The sequence below is a fragment of the Camelina sativa genome, chromosome 18 (assembly GCF_000633955.1).
Source record: "Camelina sativa cultivar DH55 chromosome 18, Cs, whole genome shotgun sequence".
Classification (NCBI taxonomy): domain Eukaryota; kingdom Viridiplantae; phylum Streptophyta; class Magnoliopsida; order Brassicales; family Brassicaceae; genus Camelina; species Camelina sativa.
Window position 1 is genome coordinate 12582641 of NC_025702.1, and position 13049 is coordinate 12595689.

Consider the following 13049-nt stretch of genomic DNA (forward strand, 5'->3'; position numbering starts at 1 on the left):
AGAACAGGTCCAACAGCCGGTGAGGAACTAAGGTCAAGGGAAACAACTGCAACAGTCGGAGGAACCGGAGGTGTAGACCAATCATCATCGACAACAACAGGTGGTTGTATAGGTAACGAAGAAGAAGACATGGGATGCGAGAAAGGGAAAATCTCATCTTCAAACCTCACATCGCGGCTAACAAAGAATTTTTCAGTGGTAAGATCAAACAAACGCCACCCCTTTTTCCCATAGGGATAGCCAACAAAGACGCATTTCCGGCTCCGAGGACCAAACTTATCCTTATCTCTAGACCGAAGATGTGCATAACACAAACAACCGAAAGTACGGATCATAGAGTACGACGGGCGCCGACCAAACAACAATTCGTACGGAGTCTTGTTCTTCAACACAGAAGACGGCGTTCTGTTGATCAAATGTGTCGCAGTAAGGACACTCTCACCCCAAAACTTCACAGGCATATGACTTTGAAAGAGGCATGCACGGGCAACATTAAGAATATGCCTATGTTTGCGTTCAACACGCCCATTTTGTTGAGGAGTGTCGACGCAAGACGTTTGATGCAAGATACCGTGTTCTTGAAAATAAGATGTTAGGCCCATGAATTCTGTTCCATTATCTGTGCGAAACGATTGTACCGGTTTGCCAAATTGTCGTGTGGACATGGCACAAAAATTTCGTATGAGCTGAGGAACCTCAGATTTGGCAGTCATGAGATAGGTCCAGACAGCCCTCGAATAATCATCAACTAGTGTAAGAAAATAAGTAGCACCATTTGTAGAGGGAGTGCGATAAGGACCCCATACGTCACAATGAACAAGTGAAAAGCAATCAGAAGCTTTATTACTACTATCATGAAAAACATCTCTTGTTTATTTAGAACGGAAACAAATGTCACAACTTTTGATATCTCCAGCAGTGCTAGGAGAAGGAACACACTCAGATAAAGAAACTAAAACACCAGGAGAAGGATGACCAAGCCTTCTATGCCACAAAGCACTCGATGACAGATGATGAGCCGACAACTTGGGAGACCGCGACGCCAACACTCCCGTAAAATAGTACACCCCCTCACGCTCTTCACCCGCTCCAATCAAAGTCCTCGAAAAACAGTCCTGCAAGAAGCACAATGTATCAGTAAATATACCAATGGAGCCAGTCTGCTTCAATAACTTGGAGACTGAAATTAAAGTGCAATTAAAATCAGGAACAAACAACACATCAGTCAGCAGGTAGGCTGAACTCAATTGAAGAGAACCACACTTAACGGCACGAGATGGTTGCCCATCAGGTTTAGTAACTGGTGAAGGAACAATGTCAACAACATCCACTAAAATAGAAAGGTCACCAGTCATATGGTGAGATGCGCCAGTATCTAAAACGACATCGGTTAAGTGTGTTTTACCAGACAGTTTTCCGGAGGAGGTATTGGAGCGTTGAGCTGCGAGCAGGTTGATTAGTTGTGTGATTTGATCATTGCCATTGTCGGAAGAAGACGCCATACGTGCTGTGTTAACACGACCGCGACCTCGTCCTGAACCCCTTGTTGGGCGACCACCACGCTGAACAGAAATATTGGGTTGACTGTTGTCGGAACGAGGCCCACCTTTTTGTTCAAAGAACCACTCCGGATACCCATGGAGTTGAAAACATTCTGAGACATCGTGTCCTTGACGACGACAGTGAGTACATGAAAGAGTAGAACGATCACGAAAGCGAGGAGCAGAGACAACAGCCGCTTGAGGTGAAACCTCTGTTTTTACCGTAAAACCAATCGCCTCTGTTTTAGTTGTTTCTTTGGAGCGTGCAACGTTGAGATTTTGTTCTTCACGTATCACACGAGAGTAGACTTGAGTTAGTGGGGGCTTGGGATCTTCACCAGTGATGGTAGAACGGATATTGCTGAAGCGTGGAAGATCAAGACCGAACAGGAATTGGTGAACAAGATCATCTTCACGTTCCTTAGCAATATCCGGGGCAGCAGCACATGTACACTCACGACCCGTTTTATAGTGTTGCAGCTCCTCCCAAAGCTTCGACAATCGGCCATAATATTCCAACATCGATTGTCCGTTTTGCTTGCACTCTGCAATCTCGTCTTTGAGAACTTGCTTGCGAACCCCATTACCAACAGAGAACCGAGACCGAAGACTCTCCCACAAGATTGAAGCCTCGGCAATGAAAGAGACAGTCGAACAAAGCTTAGGATCAATAGAGGTTCGGATCCATCCAACGATCATGGAATTTGCAGCACGCCACATGCTGAGATCGGGTTCAGAAGTCGGTTTTGGAGTGGATCCATCGATAAAACCAAGCTTGTGTTTTGCCTGGAGAGAGTTCTGCAGTTCCGTAGCCCACTCAGCATAATTATCCTCTTGTAAGATAACAAAGGATATCAACGCACCAGGATTGTCAGAAGAGCTGAGTTGGTACGGAGATGGTGCGGATGCAACGACCACCGTTGCGGAAGTATCTTGAGAAGTAATAGACATGGTGCGGCGGCGGAGACAAACAGCGGCGGTAATAAACTAGATAGAAAGACTCGTGCGGCGGCGGCGGTTGGTTAGTAACAACGGCGGCAGCGGCTCTGTTTGAAAAAAAAATTAGGTCACAGAATTGAATTGCTCTGATACCATGAAATAAAATAAGGTAATGTGCGAATCTGTCTGTTTATTCAATAGAGGTTGAGAGTATTTATACAAGAGTAGTTCCCTAACTAGAAGATAACTTTGTACCCACGTAAATATAGTTTATAGAAGATTTACATATATCTCTTAGTCCTAATATGTTACCATTTACATTCTTGGTTTTCTTTTTGAAAAAATCTCTCGGCCAATTTTGCGTTTCTCTTGTGATTGGATCTCTTGGCATTACAATGCTCATGTACTTGCCAAATCTTATGGAGGAAACATATCCTATTGGTACTTAGTATCTTTTGTTGTTATGTACATTTAAAGCTGTACACATGTGACACAAAAGTGGTTGATATAAATTTTTATATATATAATCTCCTTAATTACAAGCTCCCCTAACTTTTCATGTACATAACCAATATTATTTAGTTAGTTATCTTTGATCATGGTGTTTGCCAGTACAACATAAGCATACGTTTATCTCAGTCCCCATTACATGACCATTGGGCTCATATTAATAGTTCATTGTTGGTTACCTATTCTCTTTTTATTTTATTTTTTAAAACATAGAAATCTCAAGCTCTATGTTCATAATCTTCTTTGACTCGAGACCAACCTTTAATTAATATATCTTAATATGAGAGCAATGATTGACATTTTCCCCAAGAAACTTCTTACTAACCAAATGACTTGTCATTGTACTTACAGTATCCAATACCTGGAGTTCGTAGAATTTGAAAGAAAATTAGAAGATCATAGAACTAGTATTTGCTTCATTCATTCTTATATTTTGATTTTGAAAAATATTCTCAAAATTTTGTTGATTAGTGTTGTAACGAATAACTTGTTTAAAATAATAACACAGGCAAGCAATTTGGCTAGTCCAATCTTCACCAACGTCTCTTTCTGATGACATGACTAAATCATTGGACCAAAACTGCATGAAAAAATAGTTAAATAACAAGTATATTAGCTGTTTGAGAAAAACACACACAAATTATCTATTTTAATACCTATGTGTGTAACTTTATTAGATTGGAATTCAGAACTCATAACTATCTCAACACCAAATGTTTGAATTATAGTGATACAAAATAAAGGTAAAAACAAGTAAACAGTATTCGTTAAAGAATAGTGATATAAAATGATGGCGTGATAAACAATAACAGTATTATTTCTATATATTTATCGTTTTTTAACTAGACCTAGTGATTTGGTTTTAATTAATATAATTCAACTTCAAATATAAGAAGTGTGCAAATATCACAATCCTTCCAGAAACATAAACATAAACGACGTATACATGACATCCAAAAATAAATCCTAATTAGTAAAATAATGTAACTAATTTGGGTTTATATAGGATCTGAGCTCGAAAATTAGTCAATTTTTTGTAATGTGTTTTAAAAGTAGACGATGAAAACTCGTATAAATGTTTGTGTTCATTGTTATGTATAACTTTTTCTATGAGCTATCGTGTTTTTTTGTCTAAAGGTTATCGGAAAATGGACATAAATAAACAAGAAACGCTACTAATCAAAACCTACTTTATAATAGAATACGAAATTGATAAACCAAATGAGAATACTCTTAACATAAGATTAAAATAATATTAGAGTAAAAAATTAATTAGGTTTATATTTTCTCTTTTGACATCAATTAGGTATATAATACATGAAAGTAATTTTTTTTTTTTGGTTTAGCAATCAAGAAAAAGTTTGAACCTACAAAAAAAAAATCAAGAAAAAGTTTGATTAGTTGTATAAAGTGATAGGGTAATGATCCAATGGAAAAAAGAAGAAGAAAAGAATACTTAAAAATAAAATAAAAAAACCTACTAAGACCATGTTCGTTTGTTGAACCAGACGTAATATCTGGATAGAGTATCAAGACACAATATCTAGACGCAACATCTAAATGATATTTTGTGTCTTTGGTTCATGTGTCTAGAAATTGTATTTGGATGCAATTATGTTTGTTTTGTAATTCTTAAGGAATTTTCTGACTGTCTTGTTCACGTTCTCATCGCCAGGGATGCAATAGACAGAGGATTTGACCATCCAAATGTTAGTCCTTGAACTTGTGAACATTTCTGAGTTTCTTAATCTTTCCACTAATCTCATTGACGCTAAATGTGTATAGGCAAGTTAATCTGGTTTTGAATCTTGATCTTCCTATTGTTGTCACTAGTCAGCAAGGGAAGGAGCCGGATTATGGTGTATACCTTCAAAGGTATGGAAGGTTGGTCTTTTGTAATGTATTTTAAAAGTAGACGATGAAAACTCTTACGTATGTTTGTGTTCATCATTAAGTTCATGAGTTGGTTGCTGGTTTTTAGATTATGGTTTTTAGTTTTTGGTTTTTTATTTTTAGTTTTTTGCAATAGATATTAGTTTTTCTTTTTTAAAAAAAAATATTTACAAAAGAAATTAAAAAATGGAGAAGGTCTGAGTGTTTTCTTAAAATCCTCAATTTAGTGGATTTTGGTTTCTATTAAGAATTGTAAATAAAACCTAAAAACTAGTTTTCCTATTTTTGGGGGAATCTATTTTGGCTAAAAACTTGAATAGAAAAAAATTAGATTTTTAAAAAATAAAATCCAGAAACTATTGTAAAATCTACTACCATTCAAGGCCTTAGTATATAATAGAATATGAAATCGATAAACTAAACGAGATTACTCTGTAACATAAAATCTATATAATAATAGCAATCTAAATAAATGCCAACAATGGTTGTGATTTTTCGTCGTATCATTTTTGCAAAAATAGCGTAATTTAAAAAAAAAAAAATATATGGTTGCATCTATTCATTGTAAAATTATGTCTTTTCACTATATTTTATTCGTATTTTTTTATCACTATATTTCGTTTAATAGTTGTGTCTGTTCAATATTCATGTATTTTGAATTCTATATATATTTGAACTTTATATATATTTGTGTCTTCTTCTTCAATAACTAACAAATCATTGTTCGTTGAAATATATATTCTGTTTATGTTGAATCAAAATAATTTGATTATTAATATATTAGTATCCAATATCTAATGTTATTCTATAATCTATCTAAATATTTTAGAAATGATTATAGCAATATAGAAATTTAAATAAAATTTTAAATTTATAATTTATAATTGCATCTATTGATCTTAACTCTTTGTAAAATATGTATTTTGAATATTTTACATTTAGAAATTGTATATTTTTACTATAACTTTCCTTGATACATTTTCACTAAAGATTAAATATATTTTGTATTTATATTTATTTTATCAGAAAGTTACATTTACTCATTACAAGCATTCGTTCAATATTCTCACACTTAAAATCATTCTTATTATAGTTTTTATTAGTAATATAAATATTAATAACTGTTATGATGGTTGCAACTCTTTATCATAATTCTTTATAAAATATCTTATATTTATAGTATATTAAATAATTTTTTTTGGCAAGATTGGCTCGATTTAGTATGACTTTTTGTTCTCTAATTTTTTTATTTAGAGTTATGTCTCTTTGCTATAATATTTTTATCATAAATAATATTTTTGGTTTTTATTTTGATGATTGTATTTTTTCTAAGACTTTATGTTTAATATTTATGTAGTTTAACCATACTTATTATTTTTTTCCTTTTTAAATAATTTTTAGTTTAGTATCACATACTCTTAAATTATAAATTTATAACATATAATATATAATTTTAATTTTTAAATTTAATTTGATTCTTTTTTTGAAAAATTTATTCCGCAACATCGCAGTAGAGGGGGGGGGGAATTCTGAGTCCTATTTAAATTAGTTAAATTTATATTTTCTCTTTTAACATCAATTAGGAATATGAACTTGTTTGTTTTGGCTGCCGCAGGTATCTGCGGCTACGGCAAATGCATGTATGGTTTTCCGTTTACTTACTGCAAGTACATGTATTATAATGCTGTGATAAATGCTGCGACCTGCATTTAATATTTTTAAACGTTGTTTCAATTTAACGGTTAAAAATGTAGACATAGCTATTGCCGCTGTCGTAGCCGCCTATGTCAATCAAACGAACAAACCCATATGTTACATAAAAATATTTACTTTTTTTTATTTTTGTTTAGAATTCAAGAAAAAGTTTGAGGCTACCAAAAAAATCAAAGAAAATGTTTGATTAGTTGTATAATAAAATGAGAGTAATCCAATAGAAAAAGAAAAGAATACTTAAAAAAATAAAAATAAACCTACCTAAGACTTTATGTTTAATATTTATGTAGTTTAACCATACTTATTATTTTTTTCCTTTTTAAATAATTTTTAGTTTAGTATCACATACTCTTAAATTATAAATTTATAACATATAATATATAATTTTAATTTTTAAATTTAATTTGATTCCTTTTTTGAAAAATTTATTCCGCAACATCGCAGTAGAGGGGGGGGGGAATTCTGAGTCCTATTTAAATTAGTTAAATTTATATTTTCTCTTTTAACATCAATTAGGAATATGAACTTGTTTGTTTTGGCTGCCGCAGGTATCTGCGGCTACGGCAAATGCATGTATGGTTTTCCGTTTACTTGCTGCAAGTACATGTATTATAATGCTGTGATAAATGCTGCGACCTGCATTTAATATTTTTAAACGTTGTTTCAATTTAACGGTTAAAAATATAGACATAGCTATTGCCGCTGTCGTAGCCGCCTATGTCAATCAAACGAACAAACCATATGTTACATGAAAATATTTACTTTTTTTATTTTTGTTTAGCATTCAAGAAAAAGTTTGAGGCTACCAAAAAAATCAAAGAAAAAGTTTGATTAGTTGTATAATAAAATGAGAGTAATCCAATAGAAAAAGAAAAGAATACTTAAAAAAATAAAAATAAACCTACTAAGTATATAAATCATAGATGCATGAGTAATGCCACGTTGCCGCTTCTGTTCGGTGTGTCCTCCTTCTCTCTCTCTCACTACTCACCACTCACCACTCACCACTCACCACCACTCTCTCTCTCTTGGATTCTTTCAGATTCCATGGAAGCTCCAAAAAGCTGATTCGCTGGAGCAATTTTTTTTTCTTCACTTCTCAGATTCGGATCCTTTGGTACATAACACTAACCGCGTTTCTCCGATCCGATTCGAATTCTCTTTGTCAGAGCTCTTACTAGGATTCGTTGCCACACAGATCCTTTGATTTGGATTTTTTTTTTTTTTTTTTTTTAATTTCTTTCCTCCTCGAGCTTTTGATTCGTGAAAGATACCTGTTAGTTTATTTTCTTCTTCTCGCTACTTTGATTTTGATCCGTTTCGTTATTCGAATTTAGTTGAATCGTTTTAGTAAGTACAGATGCTAGATCGTGTTCATGGATTCTCTGGTTTTAAAATACTATCATCTTCTTCTCTGAATACGTATGAGGATCTAGTTTAATTTTGAAGATTCTGAGGTTTGAAATCAGCTTTTAACCTAAAAACTTATCCATATAAGATAGGTTTGTTGTTATCTTAAATTAGTGTGTTTAGGGATCCAGGATTTGTGTATTAGCTCATTTTTTGTAGATGATAATGATCGTTGTTTCTGTATTCTACGGTTGAAGTAGCTCGTAATCTTCAAATTTATTCGAATCTTTAATTTTCTGATTTAGGAATCGTGTCGATTTCGTGATATATTGTTTTATTAATGACAGATTGATTTTGTTTATGTATAGNTTCTTCTCTGAATACGTAGTAGGATCTAGTTTGATTTTGAAGATTCTGAGGTTTGAAATCAGCTTTTTAACCTAAAAACTTATCCATATAAGATAGGGTTTGTTACAATCTTAAAATTGGTGTTTTAGGGATCCAGGATCTGTGTGTTTAGCAGATGATAATGATCGTTGTTTCTGTGTTCTACGGTTGAAGTAACTCGTAATCTTCAAATTTACTCGAATCTTTAATTTTCTGATTTAGGAATCGTGTCAATTTCGTGATATATTGTTTATTAATGACAGATTGATTTTGTTATATATGTAGCTCCTGCATTGGAGAAGCTGCTATAAGGTTTGACCTGGGATCTTAGATGGTATGCAGCACTTTCTTAAGGAGTGTGATTGTTCAAGCTGGTGGTCATTTTGGGGTGTTGGCTCAAGGAAGAAGACATCATATTAACAAGACCTTGAGTGTTGTTGGTTTCGGGTTTAGAACCAGTTTTCTTGGATTTAGTAGAACCAGTGGATTCGGATTTAGAACTAGTGCAAAGATGATGGTTGATTCTTCCACTGGAGAGAGACGAGTTTCTTTAGTTGATATGCCCCCTGGGAAAGTTGATGACGGCGGATACATCGGCGGTGGGTGGAAAAAGTGAGTTTGTTTCTCATTTTGGTATATGTTTGTCTTCTTCTTTTTTTTTTTTTTGTGGTTTTGCTGAATGTAGCACATGCCTAGGGTATATACACTGCTATTGATATAGGACTTGTACTGAAGATATTAATTCATGCTCCGCCACACTCCACTTTATCTGTGAATTGCCAGCATGATGGTCGTGTTTATTTTAGTTGTTTCACGTGTTACATGTGCTCTTCATTCGTTTCACTGAATTATTTTGCTATACGGATGATAATATCATGGAAGAAACTAAGTTCCACTACACGTTGAAGCTTTATACTGTTCTGTAGGCAATCTGTAATTTGTCTATGGCTTTGGATCATTGTGAAAGTATTTTTTTCATTTGTTTTCAAGTGGTCCTTGACAAATGTTACGTGCAATGGCAGTGACGAAGGAAGCTTGACCTGTGGGTACTGTAGTTTCAGAGGGAAAAGATCTACGATGGAAGATTTCTATGATGTCAAAGCTTCAACAATTGAAGGCCAAACAGTGTGCATGTTTGGAATATTTGATGGTTAGAATCTATTTTTTCCTTCTTCTTCTTTTTTTTTTGGGTGGTATAGACGAAAAGGAATTGTTAGTAGTGAATTGGGGAAAATATTGATCTGTGTTGAAGTCTGGTCTTCAACTTTCCATATTATCATTGTATCTATCTCAAGGTAAACATGGCTAAGCTAGCACAGTCTAGCTTCATTTGCACATTTAAGTTGTTCGTTGCAAAACTCTTCACACTATGTATGCTATGTCTATTATTGTAAGGAGGATCTAGACTTACCTTAGTTAGAGTCTGTATTGTACTTATTTAGAGTATTAAAGGCTGCAGTGCACAGTTGAACTATCAATAATCGTTCATATAATACTCAGAAGCAGAATCTTATGCTGTTGACTTGATATTTAGTTTCCCTCTTCTAATATCTGAAGCTTTAACCATCACAGGGCATGGTGGTTCACGTGCTGCGGAGTACCTGAAGGAACACCTCTTTAACAATCTTATGAAGCATCCACAATTTTTGACAGACACCAAGCTGGCATTAAGTGCGTTCTATATCTCTTGGCAGAAGATCTTTCTATAATCTCAGAAGTATGAGTTCATACAGCTTGATACAAGTCATTGGGTCACCTTTTAACTTGGTTAAATTGGCAGGCGAAACATATAAACAAACTGATATTGCATTCCTCGAGGCGGAAAAGGATACCTACAGAGATGATGGCTCCACAGCATCTGCTGCTGTGTTGGTAGGGAACCATTTGTATGTTGCAAATGTTGGAGACTCGAGGACAATAGTGTCTAAAGCTGGGAAAGGTCAGTACGTCTTTGTGATCTAACACAATATGGCATATCATTAGAAAACAAGTCGAGAGATTCAGCCAAAATGAGTTTGGGATATGGAATTATGCTATCTTAAGAGAACATTTGACATTTAGTTAATATTGAAAGGATTCAAATGCATTCTTATGACTGGTCACAAGCCTTTGTTGTTTTCTTTCTATAAGGAACCTTTTCATACGTCTTTATGTTCTGCAGCGATCGCGCTATCTGATGACCATAAGCCAAATAGAAGCGATGAAAGAAAGCGAATTGAAAGCGCTGGTGGTGTTATTATGTGGGCAGGTAATCTGATATTATAAGAAATCGTCCCTCATTTGTGTTCTCCTAAATGGTTGCTTTCTTCTAAACATGACATAGTGAGATCGCAGATATTTCCCTCCTGAGTTAGATCACTAGCTTCATTAATTGATTTACTCAAAATGCTTGATATGAACCTAACAAATTTAACAATAGAATGTTGTTGGTTATTTTGTTTCTACTCTTTACGTCTAATTCCATTTTTAAGTTTCTAAGGAACACTGAAATACGAACCATCTTATCGAGTCATTCTATTTGTCGGGTTATTCATGTTTTAAACATTCAGCAGAAAAACTAGATTTCTTGCGTCATGCCCGTAACTTCTCTGAATTTTCTGTCAGCCTAGACCTAAAATAATATCATCTTGATTTTTGCTTCTCAGGAACATGGAGAGTAGGTGGGGTGTTGGCAATGTCCCGGGCCTTTGGTAACAGAATGCTGAAGCAGTTCGTTGTTGCTGAACCCGAGATACAAGTAACCGCTTCTAACTGCAGCTTACATCTATCGCTCGAGGGTGTTATATAGTTATCCTAATCCGTAGTATCACCAATGTTAAATCCTTGAGTGTTGAGGTTTTGTGAACACACTCCTCTACTTATTTTGCAGGATCTAGAGATAGATCATGAGGCCGAGTTGCTTGTGCTTGCAAGTGACGGTCTATGGGATGTGGTACCAAATGAGGTATGACTCAGATAAATTCCCTCTTTTATCCGTTTCCAGATTGTTCAGGAAATTATATGTTTTATTGTTTTTTACGTCGGATTCAGGATGCGGTTTCCCTTGCTCAGAGCGAGGAAGAGCCCGAGGCAGCTGCCCGCAAGTTAACTGACACTGCCTTCAGCCGTGGCAGTGCAGACAACATCACATGCATTGTTGTTAAATTCCGTCATGATAAGACAGAGTCTCCCAAAATCGAAGGAAACGCCATGGCTGAATCGGAACCTGAACTGAACACCACATCTGAACTGGAACCGGAATTAAACCCCAATGCTGAAATGGAAACCGAATCAAGCCCCAAAGCTGAACTGGAACACAAACCTGATGCTACACTCGATCCAAAACCGGAAACCGAACCAGAGGCCAAGGGTGAGAAAGCAGGTGAGTAAGGTAGCAGCCGGGGAAAAGTGTCCATATTATTGGGAGCATGTGGAAGAACAGATGAATATAAAATTGCTTTAGTAGTTGTGTGATTTGTGGCTACCTGTAACGTGTGAGGATTTGTGTTTTGGTTTTGTATTGCATCATGCACATACCTATGCCTGCCTTGAGGACAACTACGACCATTTGACATGTCCTCGATTTTTGTCTATTCATTTTGCTCTATTTTGTTTGTTGGTGCTGCTCACAGCAAAAAACATCACATTTGTTCTGTTTCTCCCACTTATTTCTTCTATCTCTTATTCAAACACTTTCCAATAAACAAATGTTTTTGTAATTCCTCCCCGTCTCTTTGCTTTCCTTGTTCGTCTCTATGTTGTTAGTAGATCGTAAGGATTAATACGAGTGTCGTTACCGTAAGAAGTTTCTGGTTAATCAGAAAACATAATTGCTTCGCTGCATGACCCAAGTGATCTTAGCTTCTTCTAAGTTCAAATATACGTTCGTGTTTGCAGATCCCTTTATCTTAAAAGATATGATATCCCAAGGACTGAAGGAGAGTTAGGATTTAGAGATCTGGAACATTTTAACACTGCACTGCTAAGTAAACAGTCTTGGAGACTCCTTCATAAACCCAATAGCCTAGTAGCAAGGGTTCTAAAAGCCATATATTTTGGGCTACAAATATTCTAAACGTTAGAGACAAAGCAAAATCCTCATATTTATGGAAATCCATCCTCCATGGTAGAGACCTCCTCAAGAAAGGCCTTCGTTTTATCATAGGTAATGGAAACATGATACATACTTGGGTAGATCCTTGGTTACCATTAAACCCTCCTAGAGCCACGCGACCAAAAACCCTGACTACAGATGCAATGTTACTCGAACAACTCCTTAATAAGGGAAAATCGGGTTGGAATGAAGAACTAGTCAAAGAACTCATACATGAGGAAGATGTAGCTACAGTTTTGAATCTGAAAATCAGCAGAGTTGCAGAAGGGGATTTATTGGGATGGCATTACATAAAGTCTGGAACTCACTCGGTTAAATCTGCATATTGGCTATCAACACTGAAACGTTTTGTATGAGTAAAACCTTAGAACCGAACAAACGACAATGATAGGAAGTACTCTTTGATAAAAGACAACGGTTACAACCAAGAGAAATGTTTGATGGAGTCTCTTCCCTCCCCCTTACAATGTTTCACCCCAAAGATAGATAAAAACAACCTTCACCCACCTACTACATAAGTACTACCCTTGAGCCCCTTGTCCCCACACAAAAGATCCGTTACAGTCTTCTGGAGAAAGATAGTGACTCTTATTCCTTACTTTAGATAACTCTCTCTCCAAGGC

At 35.4% G+C, this 13049-nt stretch overlaps 2 protein-coding genes across 2 annotated transcripts; one reads left to right on the forward strand and one right to left on the reverse strand.

The window, feature by feature from the left end:
- LOC104761325 lies at positions 889–2639 on the reverse strand. The gene is made up of 2 exons (XM_010484398.1): positions 1406–2639; positions 889–1115 (listed from the first exon to the last, which is right to left on the reverse strand). Exons 1-2 carry the CDS (start codon positions 2490–2492, stop codon positions 1081–1083), a joined length of 1122 nt encoding a protein of 373 aa, XP_010482700.1. The 5' UTR covers positions 2493–2639; the 3' UTR covers positions 889–1080.
- LOC104761326 (probable protein phosphatase 2C 76) lies at positions 7547–12016 on the forward strand. The gene is made up of 9 exons (XM_010484399.2): positions 7547–7713; positions 8617–8945; positions 9356–9483; positions 9906–10004; positions 10114–10272; positions 10495–10581; positions 10979–11070; positions 11203–11277; positions 11364–12016. Exons 2-9 carry the CDS (start codon positions 8665–8667, stop codon positions 11700–11702), a joined length of 1260 nt encoding a protein of 419 aa, XP_010482701.1. The 5' UTR covers positions 7547–7713; positions 8617–8664; the 3' UTR covers positions 11703–12016.